Genomic DNA, 23,414 nt, shown 5'->3' with positions numbered 1-23,414 from the left:
CACACTGAAGGCTCCTCGCTAGTCCTATCCTGACCCATTCCTGCTGCTCGAAAATCCTTCTAGGTGCGCGGTCGCCTAGAACAGCTCGAGCTCGTTGGAAAACCAGATCCGTTAGTGAAGGACTCGTCCTGTTCCTGAAAATACGTATGACGTCGTATTGCTTGGACCGCACTCGCTAAATCACTCGAACTATCGCTGGATGAAACAGTGATCGATAGTGACTGAATCGCTTAGTGATTGGCTATGAAGGTTTTTGGACAATTCGGGTCGAGGAGGTGTATTGTTATCAGTGAGATTTGACGGCGTGAGAAAATTTCGAGTGGACATGGACGCATTGTACGCTCATTACATTCTCAGAGGGGTTCTTATCAGATCGGGGTACATTTTTACCAACACATGGGGCATTGAGAAAATATGAAATAATGGTAAGTTTTCCGTTCCTAGGAAAAATAATATTTGTGCGATAATTTTGTAAAATTTCAATTCCTTTATATACTTTGAAATTATTCTTTGTCCAAATATTGAATGGAAGATTGTTACCTACTAATAAAAATTAACTTTATCTTACTCAATTATCCACAGATGAATTAGTTCTGAAGAAATAGCGAATAATAGGGCCGCAAAATTATGACAAAAACATGTTATATAAATTAAAATTTGATTTTACATCTTAACACTTCCTAGAGGTTTCACGCTGGAGTTGGCAAAGAGGCTGGACCTAAATTATTCAACATCACTACTTGTTCACAAACAATCAACAATAAAATAGATACGCGAATAAATATTGAGTTGATAATTTACATTCACACGTTGATTTCTATGGAATATCATTTTTATTGTCCAGTTTTATAAAAAAAACAAATTCAAAGGCTGATAAAACGTGGTTAGATGTGTAGCTAACCTTTGATTAATTTTCACTTTTTTTTTAAATCTTTTTCTTTAGGTTTTTCAGATATTTCATTTTTTTTAAACAACGTGAAAGAATAATTTAAATTTCAGAAAAAATACAATGTTAATTTTTTTGTATATTTGTTAGTTCTTTTGTTTTTAGATTAGAATAAACGCTGTTTATTGTGAAATTGTTTAAATAACCTCATTTTTATTATCCTTAACCACCTGAAAGTTCATTACAATAATAAAAATAGTAATTCAAAATAGCGTATATATACCTACATATAAATACGTTTTAAACATAAATTTTATACTGGAAACATGACAATTGTTTCTAAAAATCTAAAAATGAATGCAGTTGGTGAAGCTGAATAACGAGTTTTATCTACGACAAGCTACCTTTCATCTCTAAGAAACTTATGAATTATTGAAAAGTATGTCAACTCTCATAATAGAATATATATTCCCTAGGAAAAGAGACAGCCTCAGGTGTTCCGTTATGTTCTGCAATATTATTAAAAAAGATTTTTATCTCCATATTTCCAACGAAAAAGAAAATAGAATATTGAAGTACATTGCAACGTTATTGTGATTTACATAGTTGCATTACGTGGGATACTTGTTATGCCACGAGAAGCGGCAACATCCGTGCTGTTATGTCGCTATTTTGAATTTGGATATTTTTGACAGTATACGTACTACTCGAAATGATGTAACGCCCCTGAAGTATTGTAATTGTTTATAATAAGCTTAACATTTCATCTCAGTCAAAACATTGAATTTTCGAGTCATGATTCATTATGATTTTTGACGTAATATCAAGCACAGATACTAGATTTAATATTTTTATGAAAGAATATGTTATATTTGAAAATCATTTTGTTACATATTTTGAAAATAGGAGACATATTTGAAGTTCAAAAGGCATTTGTGCGCGTTGAATTTGAAAACCTTGCACATTATTTGTCGATGGAAAAAAGCGAAAAGTGAAATATTGTCGTGTACCTATTTGTGACTAGATGTTTGAAAAAAATTTACAAGTTGAATAATTTTAACATTATATTTGTTTGAATCGATATAAAACTCACGCAACGCATTTTTCGTTATTAAATTTAGAACAATCTCTTGATATACTTAAGGATGAATATATGTTGTGTTTCTGGTTACATTTTTTTAATTGCTAAATGTTTTAACTCTGAATAAGTTAATTGTTACATCGAAAAAAGTCGATATTTCCTCGCTACGTCTAATATTGTTGATTAATTCTTCCCCTTAATATAATTATATATTCTAAATATTTCATTATTCCGTTCCGTTAATGTATAATTATATGGATATTTAGTTGTTGGAAATGAAAACAAAAACATTTGTTAACTTCTACATGCGTGAATATTGGTATTATTTGATATTCAGTACGAATTTATAGCACATTTGACTGTATAATAAAATAATCGATTATCAAAATAACTTTATTTTATGTGTATTAAATCCGGAAATGAATTTATTGCTGTTTTGTGTACTAATACTAACTTCTATATGTAAAAAAAACTACAATAGAGCTCATGTATGTGACATTTAGAAATTATTAGTTTCTACCAGTTTATAGATGTTTCAGAATTATTTCTTTTCAATATTAGTTTCGTTCTATTTATTAACATAATCTGCGTTGTTTGGTAAATAATGTATTGGCATATAAAACCTTTGAATAAACCTGGCATATTTTCAAAATTGATATTAATATAGGTATAAGAGAAAAGCAGGAATATCTGAAATGATCCTTCAACAAAATCAATGAACAGATGGCGTGAATTTCCTTCCATTTCAATTTATACGTGTTACGGGACATGATAAGTGCATGATGAGGTGGAATGGAAAATAAAGAATAGAAATCTAATTAAAATTTAGAACAGTAAGCTCTCGGAAAAAGAGAAAAAACTATGCCGATCGTTTTCGTTATCTTAGATAATAAATCTAGTTCTCGAATAAAGACTTCGGCAAAATTATTATTAATAAGAAAAGTTAATTTTGGAATGCTGGTATATATATTTGTCTTATTCAAATTATTAGTTATTATATAGTCAGAAATTATCACTTGTTAATGCTTTTAAATTATGTAAAATCAAATAAGAGAATTTTGAATATTTAACCATCATGATATCTACGTAATTATCAAAAGTAGACGGAAGGAATGGCGTCATGTCGACAACATTTAATAGAAAACGATAGTTTTATAATATACATAGTGATACCTGTTAATGGAGAATTATCAGAATGTGATTGATTACGTGATTTCGTTGCGAAGTGGCACCTTGATTAATTACTAGACGAAAATTCTTTGGCGGTGTTGAATGTAATTATATCTTGAATGTAAACGGGAGAAGAGTTAACCGAGAAAGGTATCTTCGAATGAAGATCTAGGGTTTTTTATTATATACATGTTACCGTGAATGACCGAAATTGGAGAATGTCGACTTTCATCGGTGAATGTCAACATTCGCTTAGTGAAAGATCGAAATATTTTATTACATTGTTGTATATTCGGACCCTGTCCGGTGTGTGTTGACAATCACAGATATGTTCTGGTGGAGGTCCAAAACAGAAGAGTCAAAAAACGAGCGACTGGCTCTCTCCCGCCAAATGTTTTGTTCTGCTCGGACTCGATCAGCTTTGTCAGTCTTATGATAACGCGAGCAATGTTTTCTTAATTTTTTTCCGATACCCTAATTTATACTAAATGGATTTACTGCAGTAAATCGTGATCTTTTTCTTGAAAAGTTAAATGCAATAATTTCGGATAAACTAGCAGACAATTGTTTTTATTTTTCTCAAGAAAAGTATTCCAAATAGTGGTTTCTGCTAAAATTAAATGCAACACACCTTTGGATTATGATATGTTACCAATGAAGAAATTGTACAGTATACTATATGAAACTCGCATCACAATAGGCCACGGACGAAGAACACGTATGCTTAACCCTAGAAAGATAACGTTATTTTCTAGTACTGAAAAGATAAACTTGCGCCTGAGAGGCGCCGTACAATATTAGAAACTATTTATTTACAAACTGAAAGTGAATTCTTTCTATTATAATTTCAATGAGTTTTCAGATTAATAAGTAGTTGATTAACCTTCCATTAGTCGCGCGTGTATCTACGAGATACATGGCTAACTTTTTGCTAAATATTTATTTATGTAATAGCTCTAGAAAATGGAGATTTGCAGTAGTTCTCGGCAGATGTATCTTGAAGCCTTTCCTAGAAGTACAATCGGCTGATTTCACTTTTACAGCCCCTGGCCACCCTAAACCCGTTCGACCGCCGGATTTGTATCTGCTAGATACAGCGCGACCAAAAGCGGCAGTTTATATTCAGATTTGGTTGGGATAAGTTCTCGTTCATTTTGACGTTTTGTAATTATTCGAACGTAATTTTGATTGTTTTTAAGTGTTTATTTGGATATACAAAAAATTAAACGTTAGTTTCATATGTCCCGAAAAAAGGAAAAACCGTAGTACTTATTTCCAGTTTGCATGTGGCGTCGAACGAAGTGGAAGAAGATGCTTCAAAAAAGCCAGAAATAATATCATTTTATAACAACACAAAATCCGGCGTTGATGTGGTCGACAAGCTTTGCGCTACTTATAACGTTGCTAGGTCAACTAAGAGGTGGCCTATGGTAATTTTTTACCATTTACTGAACGTAGCTGGAATCAACTTGCGGTTGATATTTCTTGGAAACAAAAATACGTTTGTCATAAGAAGAGAATATTTGAAAAAATTAGGACTAGCCTTGCTAGACGAACAACTAAAAGTGTGGGCCCAAATAAAAAGTCTTCCACGACAAACGAAAGATTTGCTCAAAAATTACAAAACCTTGGAAGCACAACAAGAAGTTCAAGAGGCAACACCTGGACCAAGTAAAAGAAAGCGATGCGAACCATGCTATGTAGAAAATAAGAAAACGTCAGTGTCTGCATATTGTTGTCAAAAATGTGGAAATCATTTATGTATAAAACTTCATACAAATATGATTTGTTATAAATGTTATAATAAAGAAATTGAAGAGGGTGATTACTCCGATTAATTTTATAAGTTTGTAAAATATTTTGAACAAATAATGTAACTTTAAACCTAGTTCTGGCGATAACCTAATTGAAATTTTACACATTTTACATATAAAATAATATTTTTTTTTACTTGCAAAAATGTTAAATTAAAAGTGGAGAAAAGAAGTAATCATATAAAATTTGCTGTATTAATATATTAAAAATAATAATAACAAAAAAAATTTATTTGATATAAACACGGTTTTTTATTATTATTTTTATTTATAGGAAAATTATGTAGGATTTTATAAACCCTTAACAAAAAGTAACAAAAATTAGAAGTGTTTATATTAAAGTACAATTTAAAAAAATTTAAGTAACATTTATAGTTTTTTTTCTTACTAACTGATAATTGACTATATATTCAGTCTCAAATTACAAATAATATCGAAAAAAAAAAAAAGATTATAGACAGTTGTTGCAAACATCTTTTTTATGTTCACCACACACTGTCTTTTTGCATTTTGTAAATGTCATTTTAGACATTCTTTTCTTTTTGGTTGTAACAGTAACGGCGAACTTTTGCAGGAGGTTCCTCTTCAGTTTCTTGAGAAACTTCTTCGTTAGTTCGTGGCAGGATATTCTCAATATTTTCTCTCAAACACCTTGACAAAGTAGGGATGCCCAATCTAGATCTCATCCATGGTGTGGACAGTTCAGTACTTAGTTTTTTCATAAATTCTCTGCGGTTTAGTGGTTTTTCTTGCTTAGACAAAACATTGTGTGTGTAAATTATGTATGAGTTCACAAAAGCTCTATTCAATATTCCATAAAACATTGTCATTGGCCATCTATTAGTCTTTCTTGAACAAGACACCGAAGAACATATCTGGTCAAAGGTGTCAACGCCGCCTTTTGTTTTGTTGTAGAACATAATGATTTCAGGTTTACCAGTTGTAGGATTTATAACAGCGCCTTCATCGCACAAGGACGACATGTACACCATCTTCGAGGGCTTCAGCTTGTATGATAATAGGGTCAAAGGTCCATCGAAACAGAACATAGACGTGCCCACTTGTCTAGAACGAGTATTTTTCAGTTTTTCGGGAATTTCCCTTTTGTTTAACCGTACTGTGCCCACAATCATCAATTTATATGGTTTAGCCATTGATTTTAAAGCAGGGATAGACGTGAACCAATTGTAACACGTTATATTGCGGTTAGTACCATGAATTGGGCGAGATGGCTGTTTCAGATAATATTCACCTTGTGGTAAACCATTTGTATTTGTAGCTATTCCAATTTATGGCTTCGCATTTACCATATAATTATCTGGTTTATTAGGTATATTCATTCGAAAGGGGCATCTACCGCGAAACCCTAGCAATTGTTCATCAATAGTGACGTTACTTCCGGGAGAGTAATTCATTTTCCATTGGGCTATAAACAGATCCCAAACCTTTCGAACTGGTATAAACGGATCTTGTTGACGACGAGTAGGACGTAGAGTCTTGTCATCCATTATAAGACACCTAACAATAAAATCAAATCGGTCTCTGCTCATAACTGCCACATACCTTGATTCCGTAAATGTACTGTCAAACAACTCAACGGTTGATAAATGATTATCTTTCATTGCAGCGCTGAGGGCAAGTATTCCTATAAAGGCTTTTATCTCAGTAGGATTTGTGTCTGCAAATGCCGCACTAGTCATACTATCATTAGGCTTTATCGATATCTCCACATGTGTCCACCAAACAAGCTCTTCAATGATTTCATCCGTGATAAGTTGCAAGCTAAATACAGTTTTATTTAAATTTATGCAAACAGTATCAAATGAAACACAGTGCACCTTAGAAAGGTATTGTTGTGAAACCGATGGTCAGTTCTGAATTAAACTCAAGATGTCAAGTCGATCTGATAGATCTGCAGTCAAACAGAGATGGCGAATATAAGTTCATAATGGTGTATCAAGATCATTTAACTAAGTTTGTCCAGCTACGACCTTTGAAAACTAAAAGAACTGAAGAAGTAGCGCATCACGCTCTTTCAATATTTTTAACATTTGGTGCACCAGCAATATTGCAATCAGATAATGGTAAAGAATTTAGTAATCAAGTCATATCCGAAATATGCGCTATGTGGAAAGATGTTAAAATAATTCATGGAAAGCCTCGTCAAGGCTCAGGGCCAATCAGGATAAACAGAATATACTAACTGCATGGATGAACGATAACAATACAAATAAATGGTTAGATGGTTTACCCTTTGTTCAATTTGCCAAGAACACTACATACCACGAAGGAATATGCCAAAGTCCTTATGAAGCCATGTTTGGCGTTAAAGCAAAATCGCAAATATTGAAACTGAAGAACAACTAGAACAAATTGCCGGTACTTCTGAAACCGAAGAACAGCTTGAAGAAACTGTTAATGCTTATACAAAAAATTTGAGCGGTGGTCATACCGAAAAACATATTTCAAAGAAAAATATTGAAGAGGTCCTACAACCTACAACGTCTTCACATCAAATTCTGACTGAAAACACGAGTTGATGTCTTCAAAAAGAGCGGCCGCGAAAGAAAATGTTCTACTGCAAGCAACAAAAATGTTACAAACCTCACAAAAACAATTTCCTCCTGCTAAAATTGGTGACTTCTATTAACTGGCAAATAAAAATGGTACCCTCAAGCAGCTTTACACACGTATTCAGTTCGTAATTTGCAATGAAAAGTTACTTTCCATATATGAGATTTCTTTTCAAGAAATGTCGCTGAGAGAAGCAGCTGCAGCTAATTCGAAAAGCGGTGTACAAGGTTATTCACGCTGTCATTGCAAAAGAAAATGTTGCACAAATAAATGCAGTTATAAAAGCAAAGGACTTTTGTGCAATTCAAAGTGTCATAATAGTTTAAGTTGTTGCAATAAATAAGATTTGAATCATACAAGTAAGTCATTTTTTTATTGCTATTATTTTATTTTCTCATGTAGAATGTACTGTGTATTTTAAATTCTTGGTCATTCCTTTAGGAAAGAGAGGCGAAAAAGTTACGTCCCCCTTGTGACGTTTTGTAGCGACTGAATTACGGAGAAGAAAATATAAATCTCCTGCATGTTCAACATTCACCATTAGTGCATGGTGAAAGTCGACATTTACCAGATTTCGGTGTTTCACTGTAACATACATACCAACAAAGATTATTTGCTTTGAAGAGGCTTAAAATCTATTATGAGTCGCTTTTTGATATTAATATTAAAATCATCTATAGGATTGTGATGACCTTTTAGTCTTAAAAAATATTTAGGAACCTTTAGAAACCAGAAGAGTCGAATGTGATCGTGAAGGAATTTATGAATTATCCAACCTGCAACGTTGATAAATGAAAGAAACGTAAATGAGTTTTTTGAAAATATGATGAGAGTATTACATACAGTTTTTTATAGGTTTATAGTGCATTCAAATTAGTTTTGTTTTCGTTATTTGGACATGCACATCGGGGAAACAAAAAGACAAAACGTATCTTTTAATAATGAATTCGACAAATTAAGAAGTTTCTTTTTAAAAGACCATCGAAAATAATTTCCGTGTAAACGTATTCAATAGCGATGAGTCTAATGAAGGCAGACTCATTTTGTTAGAATAAAAATAAAACCAAAACTAATCAAAGACGGTTATTTTTGTCTAGTTGTGTAATGGAAGATTCACAAGAATGATATGGATTGAACTAAGCAAATCGAAATTTCAATTCGGTCGCGTTAACTCACCGAAATTAGATGCAGCATGATAAAATCTTTTGTAAGCTATGATAGAGTTTGAATGATTCGAGTTGAAGTTGAATTGTTTTAAAGATGAAAAGAAAGTATATAGTAGAAAAACGAAATGGAATAATTTTTCAGTTTGTGTCGATTTATCTGTTGTCATTTGGTAGGGTTTTGTTATATATTTGTATTATTAAAATTGCTAGATGTTTAGTGGTGTAATAATATCCCTAACCAACTAAATTTCAAATAGTTGGGTCGAAATCAATCTTGGTTATAAAAATTTGATCATACGTAATCAAAATTCTAAGAAATAATTTTAGTGAATTAATTAGATTGCATATAGAAGAAGAGTTATGAATTTCCCTCGTATACGAAATAAATTCGGGATAAGAGAGTGTCATAAATATTGCTAACCGAACTAGCTTCTTTTTATTTTGGTCGAGTGACAAAAACAAGGGTGTGCATAGAAGCAAACAAAAGTTATATATTGACACCTATAGTTGGATTGTTGGGAACTTTTTGAACATTTTGAATTATATCAGATCAAAAGATATAAAGAATGTGATTTACAGCAACACAACTTTTTACTTTAAAATATGTTTACTCGAAGTGGAAACTGAATTGCACTTTTTCGAAATTGAATATTTCTTGATGAAATTTGCTAGGGAACTGATGAAAAATGAAAAACAAACAACAAATTTACTAAAGATGAAAGTGATAATCATGATGAAGATTATAATGATTAAGAAGACACGAAGGGATCAGTACAACTTTTTATTCTAAATATTTGTCTAAAGTTTTTTCTGATTATTAACATAAATCTAAAGAATGTAACATTGAATTTCGATATAATTTAAATGAAATTACAAATAACAAATAGACCAAAAGTGAAGGTCATATATTAATTTGACAATATGAAAAAAAATATCGAGAAATCTTTACGTCACTACATTTATTTTCATATAAATTCCAGACAAATAATTTTTTTATATAATGATTAGGTGATGTGTTTATAACGAACCCTATACATAGAAACATGACTAAGCTGGAACAAATCGTTGGTTCAATTAGTAGAATTTCATTAACACTTAACAAAGTTATAATAAAAACCTCTTCCAGGCTAAATATCCTAAATTATCGGTGTTTAGAACGATATCCTTGTCTAGTTAATAATTGCCAACTGTACAAAAACTATTAGGGGTTCAGAATCTTCAACAAAAAGTGTTGAATTAAGTCATGCGGATAGTGGTAAAGGATCGAGAATTGAATAGACGTCAAACTTGGAACAATAGAAATTCCTACATTACGGAAGTGAGTTTATAAAATGAGATAAATATAGAAAATGCTTCAATACTTCTAAGTAGATAATTCAGGGTGTTTTTTCAGAGCTTTCGAATGCTACGAAAATTTGAACAATTTATTAGATATTAGGAATTATAAATTAAATAAAAAAGAAACGAAAGAAAATCTATTTTATAGGGAATCGTTTCATCAGAGGTAACCAATTTCAGTTAAAATTCTGGAGCGTTTCCAATACATAAGAAACGTCGCTTGAAATTAGAGGAAGGTTGGATTTTATGGGAGATTCTTAAAAGTATATTCCAGTCACGCATTTCTAACTTCTCCAAAGTCCGAACCAACGAAATAACATTACTGATTATCAATGCTATGTTTTATATTGAAACACACCACAACAAACAGCTAAAGCCCCTTTCCATGTTTGGAGAACCATTTCGTGTGTCGGGGTGAAAAGAGAATTAACACTCAGGAATCTATACTAAAAAATATCTGCTGTATTTTTCGGGATCTGTTTTTTACATATTATACTACATTATGTACTTGTCTAGAATTTAACTGTTCCATATGGTTTGAGTATGTTTAAAAGCGACTGTATTCAATCCATTAGTCAAATTTAATATATATGCAGATCTTATCTTATATATTAAAAAAATTGATGATTTGCTAAATCTTTTTTTCAATGAAAAGTATTGATGCACAGATCAGCCATCAACCATCGGATTTCATCTAATTTTCACCATTCTCAAGTTATACTCAAATACGATTTCCCCCTGTATGGGAGTTTTCCAAATACACACGTTCTATCCTCAATATCTCAGGTTCTATTCAAGATAAAGACTTAGTTTTGGTTTAAGAACACTCGCTGAAACACTTTCTTTCTTTTGAGTTTTGAACACTTAAATCGGTTGAGTTGTAGAGGAGCTAGGCGCGGACATTCAATGTGGAGTTATGGATTTTTGTAGGTTTTTGGCAATTTTTCTACATTCAAAGATCTATATCTCAGGTTTTAATATAGCTACAGAGTTCGTTTTAGTTTAAGAACACTCGCTGAAACACCTTCTTTCTTTTGAACTTTTGAACACTTAAATCCGTTAAGTTGGAGAGGAGCTAGGCGCGGACATTCAATGTGGAGTTATGGATTTTTGTAGGTTTTTGGCAATTTTTCTACACTCAAAGATCTATATCTCAGGTTCTAATGTAGCTACAGAGTTCGTTTCGGTTTAAGAACACTCGCTGAAACACCTTCTTTCTTTTGAGTTTTGAACACTTAAATCGGTTGAGTTGTAGAGGAGCTAGGCGCGGACATTCAATGTGGAGTTATGGATTGTTGTAGGTTTTTGGCAATTTTTCTACATTCAAAGATCTATATCTCAGGTTCTAATATAGCTACAGAGTTCGTTCTTGTCTATTATAATGATTTCTGATACTTATTTAATGGATTCGATGCGAGCGAAGCCGCGGGTAAAAGCTAGTTAGTATTCTTTTGTAGACATCGATTCCAATTATCATCGTTTTATCAAATTCTAATTATTAATGCATCTAAATGTTCTTGATTTTAATTCTCTTCTGTTTTAAAATTAGTTTTTTTGATAATTTTTAAAAGAAAGATGTTTTTTGACGTTTCGACTGTTCTTTAAGTCAAAATAATTCGATAAAGACTTAAAGAAAAGTCGAAACTTTCTTTTTAAAAAAAACTAATTTTCTAACAGTAGAGACCTAAAATCAACAACATTTAGATGTATTAATATATCAGACGGTCTAAGAAATAAGAAATTCTAATTACCTTTATCAACATTTCAATTCAACCGGATTTTATTTGAAAACTTTAAATGAAGAAGGAAATTGAATTAGATCTTGATTTATCACCAAAATCTTATTGTTTGTGAAATACATTGTAGACAATTAGGATATTACTGAAAAATATAAAACAAATAAAAGCTATAAGCAATTTAATTATCGGATATACTTTTTTTATGTCTTATTAGAGTTTTATGACGCATTTGCTCAAGATTTTTCTGTTTAGATACAATAAAACAAGTTTTATGACAGCTATGTTAAAAAAATGACTTTATCTCGCTCTAGCTCATTTAGATATTATTTTATTGAATGAAAGAATTGTTGAAAGCATTAAATTATTTGATTAAAAATTGGAGGTAATGAATTGCGCTTATTATAATAAAATATAATCAGTTGAGGTTTTAGAAACTTTTGATTATGATACAAGATTCCGTGTCCTAAGAATCATGTAATATCTATTGCGTAGATCGAGCGTTTTGTACATTTACGTGTTCAAATTTCTAATTTAATCGCTCGGTTAATGCATAGATACAGGAAGCTTTTGTTTTCCATATTCCCAACTCGTATCTCTCTATCGATTAAATAAGACCACTCTAATAAATTAGTAATAGACTAATGCAATGTTTCCGTGTAAAGGTATATCCTTAAACAATATCGAGTTAGGTAATTATAGCTTGTACCGATTAGAATTTAGAGAAATGCTTTTTATGTCGACCAGATTTGTTTTATGATGATTTTTAGAGCTTCTGATGATCAGCAACTACGAGATAAAGTACGTCATATAAGTGGTATTTTCCAATATTTTTCCAATATCTACGAGCCCCGTCCCATTTCAGTTGGCCCAATTGAAAACAATTACTAATTATTGCTTTTTCAGTTATTAAAAACTGGCAAATTAGATACTTTATTACAAGTCTTAACATATGTTATAATTATAAACAAAGAAAAAAATAAAAACCAAATGAAATCAGAAAAGCTTAAATATTAAACATACTTTTAAAAGTTACCATTGCGTAACATCCCCTTTATTTTTAATAACAGCCGTAATTATTTGAGGCATGGTGTTTATTAAATTCTGGCAGTATTCGGAGGTAAAATCATCCCAAATTTCTTGTAGTCTTTCTTTTAATTCAAAAACAGTTCTAGCTGGATTTGCACGCTTTTTCATTTCATGTCAAAGTATTTCTATTGGTGATAAATCTGGACTACTTGTAACCCATTCTAAAAGTGGAATATTGTTGTATGAGAACCATTTTAAGGCCTTTTTTGACTTATGGCATGCATTTTCTATGTTCTTTGTCCCATTTAATTCATTTAATGGCTTTTCCTTGGCCTATGTTAAGAAAATTTTAATTTAGAAAAATATGCATTAAACTAAGGTGTTACAAAATTCACCTTGTACGTCCGAAATCCTAATTTTTGAGCCTCTCTGTGACATGTGGATCTGCATTACTCCAAAGTACACTTAGTTGACCATAGTTAGCACGTCTGTTTTGTTGTATTATTCTTTTTAGCGCTTGTTTATCTTTGTCTGACAATTTCGATTTTCTTATGTACCGGCGTTTAGGGACAATCGGACCATTTGCTTTAAACAAGCGAACTATATTTTGAAAACTGTATTTTGACATGTTTATTACTTTCGCGATTTCTGAGTTTTTTTCCCATTTTTGAATAAGTTTATTATGATTAAACGAATTTTTTAATCAATAACATTTCCTCTACCCATTTTAAAAATTATACTCACCTTATTACTTCAAAAATCTATCTGTCACTTAAAAAAAACATTTTATGAAAATATGACTTACTTATTATTTGCGCATTTTAGACCTAATGAAACTTTGAACACAATTTTGGAAACGATGAACCCTTGTATATGTATAAAAAATCAACAAGACCTATCTATTTCCATCATATTGAATATCATTCAAAATATTTGACAATTTTCCTCCAAAACCTATTCTAGACGTAAAACTAAAAGTTTAAAATATTTTACTAACAGCTACTTTTTGGAATTTTAAAATAAAGTTTAATAATTTCGAATTTATCTAAGTGGGCCAAGTGAAATGGGACGGGGCTCGTATATGTATTTTGATTTACCTACTTTCGATAATTATTATAATTTATGATGTGTGTACGTACTATATCAATTCCGATATTAATTTGAGAAACAGAGAGCTGTTTTTGATCCGGCTACTTTTATCGATTAATGTTTAGCAATTTGAATAAATTCGGACAATTCCGGGCTCGCCTGTTCGAATTAATACCAACATGCTTTTTATGAAATCTGTGGGTAAATATTTACTCGTGTTCATTGGCACTTATTGAATATAATGTTTTCCATAAAAAATTAATTTTTAATTATAACATAGCAGTTAGGCGTACCCATATTTTTCCGTATTAATAACCATAATAATTAAACAATCTGCCAACGGATAAAAGCAGTTCGAAGTAATATTGATTATTATAGACCATTTCCAGTGATTGACAACCAAATTATTAAGATTCGTTTGTAGTAAATTGATTGTTTTGAATACCTCGTTAAAGTAACGTACGAAAAAATGTATATTAGATAAAAAAAAAATGATTTTATAATGAGGAGAAACATTTAAAAATATCCGCGTGGTAAATGATTAACATTTTATTTTATTTTAAATATAAAAGCGTCTCTTCTTGACAAAATTCCCATATATCGTCTAAATTCTACTAATTTTCTGTTGTTACACGATACGTAACGTAATTTTTTGGTATATAGATTGGTATATATATCAATTTATAGTGACAATGTCGATTGTTACTGTATAAAAGGAAGGCCGAAAACAAGATCCGATAAACAATCTCGCCATTGTTCCATAGAAAACTCATTTCCACCGAAAAAATAAAAAAAAAACCCGAGAGTTGATAGTGATAAAACCTTACAAAATAATTGAATTTCTAAGGGTGATGTAAAAATAATATGACATGAGACCGAGGTAATCCCTTAAGGTGAATCTCTAAAATAAAAAAGTGAATTATAATTCAGAAAATCGTTTTTTCTTCTTCGTAAAACCCCCAAACGATTTCCATAAATACATTCTTCAATATTTAACATAATATTCCCATCATAAATATTTTTATATTCGAAAAAATTTTGTTCATCAAGTATTAAAATTGAGATTTGTTTGAAAATAACTTACCACTATAAAATTTATTCTGATAAAAACTTCCAATTCATAAAATTGTATATCATTCATTAATTTTTAACAAAATATATCGTGATGACAATATATACCCTAAAAGAAGTTCCTACTAAAAAAATATATAGTCCCCAAATGTACAGATACTAATTTTTGGATGATTAAGATACCCATAAAACCCTTAAAAATTGCCGCGAGTCATCAAAAAATATTATTTCAGAAATGTAAAATTAGAAAATTAGGTTTCGAGCCGTTTTTTTCCAGTCACTCGATTAACCCTCGAGCTGAACGAGGGCCGTAATGAATGCAGTAGATAGGAAAGTAAAGGGCGAGGAAAGGCCAAGATCATGAACAGAATGTAGCCCTAATACATTCATCTGGGTCACATAGTCAGTCATAAAACGGATCGCGATTCTCTGACAGGATTTTTGTATTAAATCTTGGAGTTCAGATAGTTACATAAAAAAGTAGCTCGTGTCTTTTTGAATAAAAGATATTTTTTTTGTTTATCCACAAATTAAATTTCGTTAGGACAGTTATAACACGATGTTTAAACAATAAATAGCAGCGAGGGGCCAGTAGTAGTTTGTAGATTTGAACTATTATTATACTTTCACAATTTCGAAACCTACACTAACATTTTTTTCTTAATTCCTACATTTCATTTAAATCATATTATTATTAGTATACAAAACGGTATTCACATTTCTCTATATTCATGAAATTAATGATTGACTTCATTTGCAGTGGAACAGAAATGAATTATGCAGGTTTTTATCTACAATTAGCAGTTATTGTTGTTTCGTTAATTTTTTTAATAAACTTGATGCCGTTATTTCATTTTATCATTGTTCAAACGACCAAAATTATGTTTTTAGTTATGCAAAAAATACAATCAAAACGTTACAATTAAATAAAGGAACGTCGGAGACAAAAGATCACGGGCTTTAATTATGTTTCTTCGGGCTATTTTCCTTCTTGCCTTTCTTTCTTTTAAGTCCTCATCTACTTTTTAGCTAGCTCATATCTCTCTTCAAATTCGATTCATTTACCGCTTAAATGAGTTGGAAAAACTACACAACAAGAAACTTTTCCGAAAAGTTAGAAAAACATCTTGTGGTAATTACATAACTCGATTCTTTATTAAAATAATTAGTTACTGGAATATATAAAAATGTGCAAGTAAATTGTAGAATTTGTTCGATTTAGTGATATTAAGTGAGGAGCATTTTCATCAATAAGTTGAAATTTTAAATATCATTTTACTTGTACTAGCTTTCACCCACGGCTTCGCCTGCATCGAATCCATTAAATAAGTATCAGAAATCATTATAATAGAAAAGAACGAAATCTGTAGCTATATTAGAACCTGAGATATAGATCTTTGAATGTAGAAAAATTGCCAAAAACCTACAAAAATCCATAACTCCACATTGAATGTCCGCGCCTAGCTCCTCTACAACTCAACCGATTTAAGTGTTCAAAACTCAAAATAAAGAAGGTGTTTCAGCGAGTGTTCTTAAACCAAAACGAACTCTGTAGCTATATTAGAACCTGAGATATAGATCTTTGAATGTAGAAAAATTGCCAAAAACCTACAAAAATCCATAACTCCACATTTAATGTCCGCGTCTAGCTCCTCTACAACTCAACCGATTTAAGTGTTCAAAACTCAAAATAAAGAAGGTGTTTCAGCGAGTGTTCTTAAACCAAAACGAACTCTGTAGCTATATTAGAACCTGAGATATAGATCTTTGAATGTAGAAAAATTGCCAAAAACATATAAAAATCCATAACTCCACATTGAATGTCTGCGCCTATCTCCTCTCCAACTCAACCGATTCAAGTATTCAAAAACTCAAAAGAAAGAAGGTGTTTCAGCGAGTGTTCTTAAACCAAAACGAAGTCTCTATCTTGAATAGAACCTGAGATATTGAAGATAGAACGTGTGTATATGATAAACTCCCATAAGTAATGTACAGGGGGAAATCGCATTTGAGTATAACTTGAGAATGGTGGAAATTAGATGAAATCCGATGGTTGATGGCTAATGTGTGCATCAATACCTTTCATTCAAAAAAAAAAAATTAAGCAAATCGGTTGGGCAGAACGCCTGAACGGACTCGGTATGGAAATCATCAATTTTTTTAATATATAAGATTTGGTTCGTTTATTTGCTACGTTCTGATTTTGGAATGTATTATGATCGCTTTTTATTTTGTAATAATTTTCTTTCTCCTCTTTGGATCATCAATAAAAGCAAACAATGAACGTACTTGATTATTTCATGAATAAATTATTCTTAACTTTAAATTCGCTTCCTTCTCACTGAGAAATTTAATCCTAACAGTTCCCTTTTGTATTTCTTGTTGAAGATGAGATTCCCGTTTAGGTCAAATTTTACTAAAAGCAAAAGATTCGGGTGTAATCTAATACCGACGAGAAGTTGCGACTGGAATTCTGAACTTGTTTTCCTAGATTTACAGTAAATTTTATGAACAACTTAAAATATTCATTATTGTTTGGTTCTTTTTTCTCTCTTCGCAGTCGTTTACGATATGAAAAAAATATTATTTTGATCCCCTAAAGTCCGTGTATGACGAAAGGGCTGTTACTTAAACTCCGATTTAACGAAATTCGATAGGTGCTTAGGTTTAACGACATGTTATCCATTATTTTCATCACCGGTTAATGGTTAATAACCGTTTAACATTTGACAGTAGGATATTAAATATAACCGGAGATCGATCATTGTTTTCATCGTATTCGTTTCGTAGATCTTTATTGAAATATTAGATATAATAGTACATATGTAAAATATGTAAAATAGTTTATTATTAGAAAACGAAAATAACTATTTATAGGTATCTATCTAATTTTACATAAAAATTAAGTAATCTATTTTATAGGTAAAAATATATACTTTTAGAAACACCCCAGATCTTTTTTTTCCTCGTGTTACTTGCACAATCGTGTATTTCCTTATACGTGATTTGCGAACTAATTATTTTTTGATCAATCACTTCATATCTACAACCTATTGATTTTTTAAATCGATACGTCGACAAAAGAGAACTTATGGCCTTGAATGTATATTTTTCATGAATTGTTTGAACAGATGCCTCTATCATTGAATCCTAATTGTGCTCAAACCTCTATTCATAAAGACAAAAGAAGCTTAACTCTGTTTATCTATGAATTACATAATCGAAACATAATTATTCTTCGAAATTATGAATTGAATACTGAGAATTTCGGTGGGATTATTTTTTTTTGGTAATAATCAATATACGAGCGCTTTTATTTTCCGTCATTTTGAAATATAAAAGAATGAAAAGATATTTCAAGTTTTATTTTTATGGCAAACAATTTCTCGTTCCATGATCATATTGTGAAGACGAAATGAATCCTTCTTTTAAATAAACATAACAGCTGGAAATACAGAATGAAATCTACAGTGCCACGTTAATAGAAAATAAAAATGATAATGGATAGAACCGTAGCATATACTTATAATTTATAACAGTTTATTTAGTATCAGTATAAAAATTATTACGCAAAATTTAATTGTGTCTGCTAAAATAATGTCAACATAAGTTTTAAACTAAGAAAATATATTTAAGTATAGTACCCACTCACACTGTAATATTTGCTTTACTCAATATATACCAAATGTTTATTTCTATAAGTAGTTTTGGAATTTTACGACTCGAAATATGTGCATCATAAAATTCTGAGGGTATATAGAATAACTTTATTGCCGACCCTAGGCCATATGGTTCGTAACAAGTAAAATATAAATTGTTCATATGATTTACAAAATCAGAATGTATTTTTTACTCCGGTCAATTTAGACATTCGAAGTTACATCAATTCACAATAAGCTGAAAATCGGTGAAAATGTTCAAAATATTATTATAAATAAAATCAGAAAGTTCCCGATTCCTCCCCTTTTTGAAAAAAATTTTATTCGATGTCAAAGGTCGAAAAAATGAGTTTTTTGCGATTTTCTGCAAAACGGTGAGTTTTATCATAAAAATACCTCCGACAAAAATTGTTGATCATAAAATTATCTACATAAAATGCAAAAATACTTTTTTTCCTACGAGCCACCGTTTCTGAGATATAACGATTCAAAAAGTTGTAAAAGTTGTAATTGTCATAATATGCACACGTTTCCACGCCACCTATGAAGTAGTGTACTTAGCGCGTTTTTTTTTAACGTGGTTTCCCCAATAGGCCTATTCCGTTTAATTTGAAACTTTTGCAAAATAATGAAAATCAGCAAAGATAAAAGCGTTGTAAGTTAAGTTTAATCATGAGATTCGTAGCTTTCTAATTCTCTTCTTGTTTTCTTGTTCTTCTTGTTCTTCTTGTTCTTCTTGTTCTTCTTGTTCTTCTTGTTCTTCTTGTTCTTCTTGTTCTTCTTGTTCTTCTTGTTCTTCTTGTTCTTCTTGTTCTTCTTGTTCTTCTTGTTCTTCTTGTTCTTCTTGTTCTTCTTGTTCTTCTTGTTCTTCTTGTTCTTCTTGTTCTTCTTGTTCTTCTTGTTCTTCTTGTTCTTCTTGTTCTTCTTGTTCTTCTTGTTCTTCTTGTTCTTCTTGTTCTTCTTGTTCTTCTTGTTCTTCTTGTTCTTCTTGTTCTTCTTGTTCTTCTTGTTCTTCTTGTTCTTCTTGTTCTTCTTGTTCTTCTTGTTCTTCTTGTTCTTCTTGTTCTTCTTGTTCTTCTTGTTCTTCTTGTTCTTCTTGTTCTTCTTGTTCTTCTTGTTCTTCTTGTTCTTCTTGTTCTTCTTGTTCTTCTTGTTCTTCTTGTTCTTCTTGTTCTTCTTGTTCTTCTTGTTCTTCTTGTTCTTCTTGTTCTTCTTGTTCTTCTTGTTCTTCTTGTTCTTCTTGTTCTTCTTGTTCTTCTTGTTCTTCTTGTTCTTCTTGTTCTTCTTGTTCTTCTTGTTCTTCTTGTTCTTCTTGTTCTTCTTGTTCTTCTTGTTCTTCTTGTTCTTCTTGTTCTTCTTGTTCTTTCAACATTGAAATAAACCGAGACTTGTGAATATTTGTAAGAAATTTTTGTTGACTGGTTGGAACTGTCATATGTTCATCAAATAAAATAGAAGATGAGTGTGTCGCTGAAGTTCGACGATGTTGTTCTGCAGTCTTAATAATTCTTATGAAATCATTATAGCCATCAAATACGACAGTAACTCTGGAACCAAAGTTAGAAAATTATTTAAACATATATTACAACTTGGGAGATGGGATGGAGATGGGAGACGGCATACTCATGTATATTATGACGATTACAACTTTTACAACTTTTTGAATCGTTATATCTCAGAAACGGTGACTCGTAGGGAAAAAAGTATCGATACATTTTTTGTAGATAATTTTATGGTCTACAATTTTTGTCTGAGGTATTTTTATGATAAAACTTACCGTTTTTCTAAAAATCACAAAAAAGTCATTTTTTCGACCTTTGACCTCGAATAAAATTTTTTGCAAAAAGGGGAGGGATGGGGAACTTTTTAATTTTGTTTATAATCATATTTTGAACGATTTCACCGATTTTCAGCTTATTGTGAATTGATGTAACTTCACTCTTATTTTTTGGTTCAATTTGACCGGACTATTTGTTGTTTTGAAAACTTTTTTGAGAAAAATCATTAAAATGAAATCATCGCGACTGTGATATTGACTCTATAATAACATCTCTGTTGGGTATTGTGAATATTCAATGAATCGAAATGTCACTGCTCACTTTAATGAAAATAGCCATCATAATGTTTTCAATAGTTTCAATATTATCATAAAACCAGTCAATCATTTTGTGTAACGTATAATTTCACAATGAAATCTCATTTCGATTTGACTGAATTTTAACAGTTTTCCATTTTATTCAATAAAAATTAATAATCATTAAGTCTATTTTGAGGAATTATAAATATTTATTCATCTATCTCACATAGTGTTGCTTCGTACTTTAATCATCTAAAATGTTTCTTTGTTACGTATAAATCTGTAGAAGCCACTGTATAATAGACTATATAAACTTATCTTTATCTCTTAAAGTATCTTTGCGAATTGGAGATGAAAATTTATCAAAATAAGATTTTCTTCATTAATCCAAGTGTTATAAAATCACGAATAAACGATTTAATTTGAGTAAATAGTGTATATCAAAAGTCAGTGTTACGAACGAAGAAATTCTTTCAAAATTACCTGTTATTGTGTTTCGTGTTTCTATATATTTTTTATATCTGCAATAAAGAAAGCATGCTCTATATAAAAACGAAACTTTTCCTTGTAGCAACGGAAAAGTTTTCAAATATTTCTTGCACTCAGCTCTAAAAAGAAAAACTGGAACAAGAGTAGACCGCACTTGTATCTGACAATATCGGCTTGATGGATAGAATAAGAGTTGAGTTTTATGTCACGTTTCCAGACAGCAGCACCAACAACACCAAACTCTGTATCAGGTGCGAAAAACTTACTATTTGAAAACTATATAATTGTTTTGTTCTCAGAAAAGACTGAACGTCATGTACGATTGACTATACAAAACTAGTTATTTCTATAATATTCCTGCTCTATTGAATATTTTTTTTTACTTAAAAAAACGGAAACAACAAAATAAATACACTGAAAAGATATTGCCGGTTAATATTTTACAAACCATATTAATATCTGGTTAGAGTTTTTGCTTTATAGGCTCTTCCGAATATTCTTTAAAATATTTAATTCGATAATATTCACTATCATTCGTGACTTCTTAATTAGGTTCAGAGTATTTATTTCCGCTTATTCTTCATTCTAATCTTGTCTTCTGGATATAAAAAGTATAATTTTCACCTTAGTTGTATTTTCCTTTGGATTTAATGACAGAAATATATAATACTTGAGAAAATATTCTTTATAACGATTTTTTTTAATCAGATAGATGTTTACCTTCACTTAACTAGTTTTGCATGTTACTTAACTGTTTGCTGTATTGAAAAGTTTGAAGTATTTCTAACGAATCTTAAAATGCTGCCATCCAGTTTAAAACTTTTAAATTACTAAAAGTTGAAGAATATCGAAAATATACATCATCTTAATAATATTCTTTGAACTTGATATTTGAAGTAAAGTAAAAAAAATACAATTTTGTTAATGGACTATTTCTTGATGAGTTTTCAATTGATTAATTAGTCCATTCTTAAAGAGTAAATATCTGTTAATATTGTAGTTCAATATTTTATTTGTCAGTCAGTAATATTCAACAATATAATTTTAAATTCAAAGGGACAATGGTTTTGTAAACTGTAACAATGGTCATAGAAAAATTATAGTATCTTTTTGGCGTGTAATTGTTGACGGTGATGCATTTTGCGTTACGATCCTCATTATTCGCTCGTTGAGTAATAAGCTAATATTTTTTAAAACGACAATTCCAACATCAGTTTGTACTATCTATTCTATGGAAGTTGTTGAAAATTTCAAAATCCTGAATGCTCCACGTTTTTCTTTATTCCCAGTTATATTTCACGTAACTATTTTTCATGTCACCAGAGAGACGTCCCAACAGTCCCAATTTAATAAAACCGCACTAAAAAATGCTGACACGTTCAGTTAATATATGGATTTTACTTTTTCGAGGTATTAGATCGAATTTTAGTATGGAGGACAATCGGTTATTTTATAATGTGGTTGATTCGGATTTAACTTTGATATTTGTATACGTTTTATTATTCTGAAATATTGATTTATAAAAACCAAATTTAATACGATCAAAATCTCACATTTAATCATATTACATAGGTACAAAGAAGTAATTGATAATTAACATGTGTGGTAGGGAAAATAATTATAATTATTATAAACGACGGCAATACTATCGCGTGACTTATTTAGAACTTTTTTTTTCGATTATTACCAGTATTATTAACGAATAAAATTTCATGTCAAATCTGTAATTTAAAAAAAAAAAGCTATAAACCTCTGTAACTCTTAATATGGAATAAACTTAATAGCATCACTTCTTTGTCTAGTTTCTCGTTAATTTAGTACCAGCTTGCTTTTAAAACATTTGATTTTTATTAAAATCCTAACCACTCGAAAGTTTTTTTTTATCAAGTGAATGAACACTGTGCGAATTTACTATAATTTCGTTAACGATGCTGAGATTTTGCGATAAGAACTTGTTTATTTTGTTCACCCGAGTATCAAATAAGCATACAAATTTGTGTTTAACCAAGACTCGTGAAAGTCCAAAATTACGAGGTGTAACGTCGGCATATAATACGTATACAATTTATACGTCGAATAATACTTTTAGAGGTGTTAAATGAAATGCAGCTGCTCCGTTTATGCCCATTGTAACAATATTACTATGTAAATATAACGCTTTTCTTCAGGTATAAACTACATCATTGTGGTGACGCAATTAACAACACCGTGGACAATATCGTCCTTGCTTATCAA

At 30.6% G+C, this 23,414-nt stretch overlaps 1 protein-coding gene across 2 annotated transcripts in view; it reads left to right on the top strand.

Moving 5' to 3' along the window:
- The first annotated feature begins 77 nt into the window (after nt 1–77).
- LOC130449223 (gamma-aminobutyric acid type B receptor subunit 1) overlaps nt 78–23,414 on the top strand; it is a 108,144-nt gene continuing 84,807 nt past the window's right edge. The window contains exon 1 of one of the 2 annotated variants that reach the window (XM_056786910.1): nt 78–425. In XM_056786910.1, the coding sequence (XP_056642888.1) occupies nt 423–425 (3 nt within the window). In that variant the 5' untranslated portion in view covers nt 78–422. The remainder of the gene's footprint in view (nt 426–23,414) is intronic. The other variant, XM_056786917.1, reaches the window with a different exon arrangement.

Source organism: Diorhabda sublineata, chromosome 1 (assembly GCF_026230105.1).
Source record: "Diorhabda sublineata isolate icDioSubl1.1 chromosome 1, icDioSubl1.1, whole genome shotgun sequence".
NCBI classification, from domain to species: Eukaryota; Metazoa; Arthropoda; class Insecta; order Coleoptera; family Chrysomelidae; genus Diorhabda; species Diorhabda sublineata.
The sequence above is the reverse complement of the archived record's forward strand: the minus strand, read 5'-3'. Positions and strand labels throughout refer to the sequence as shown.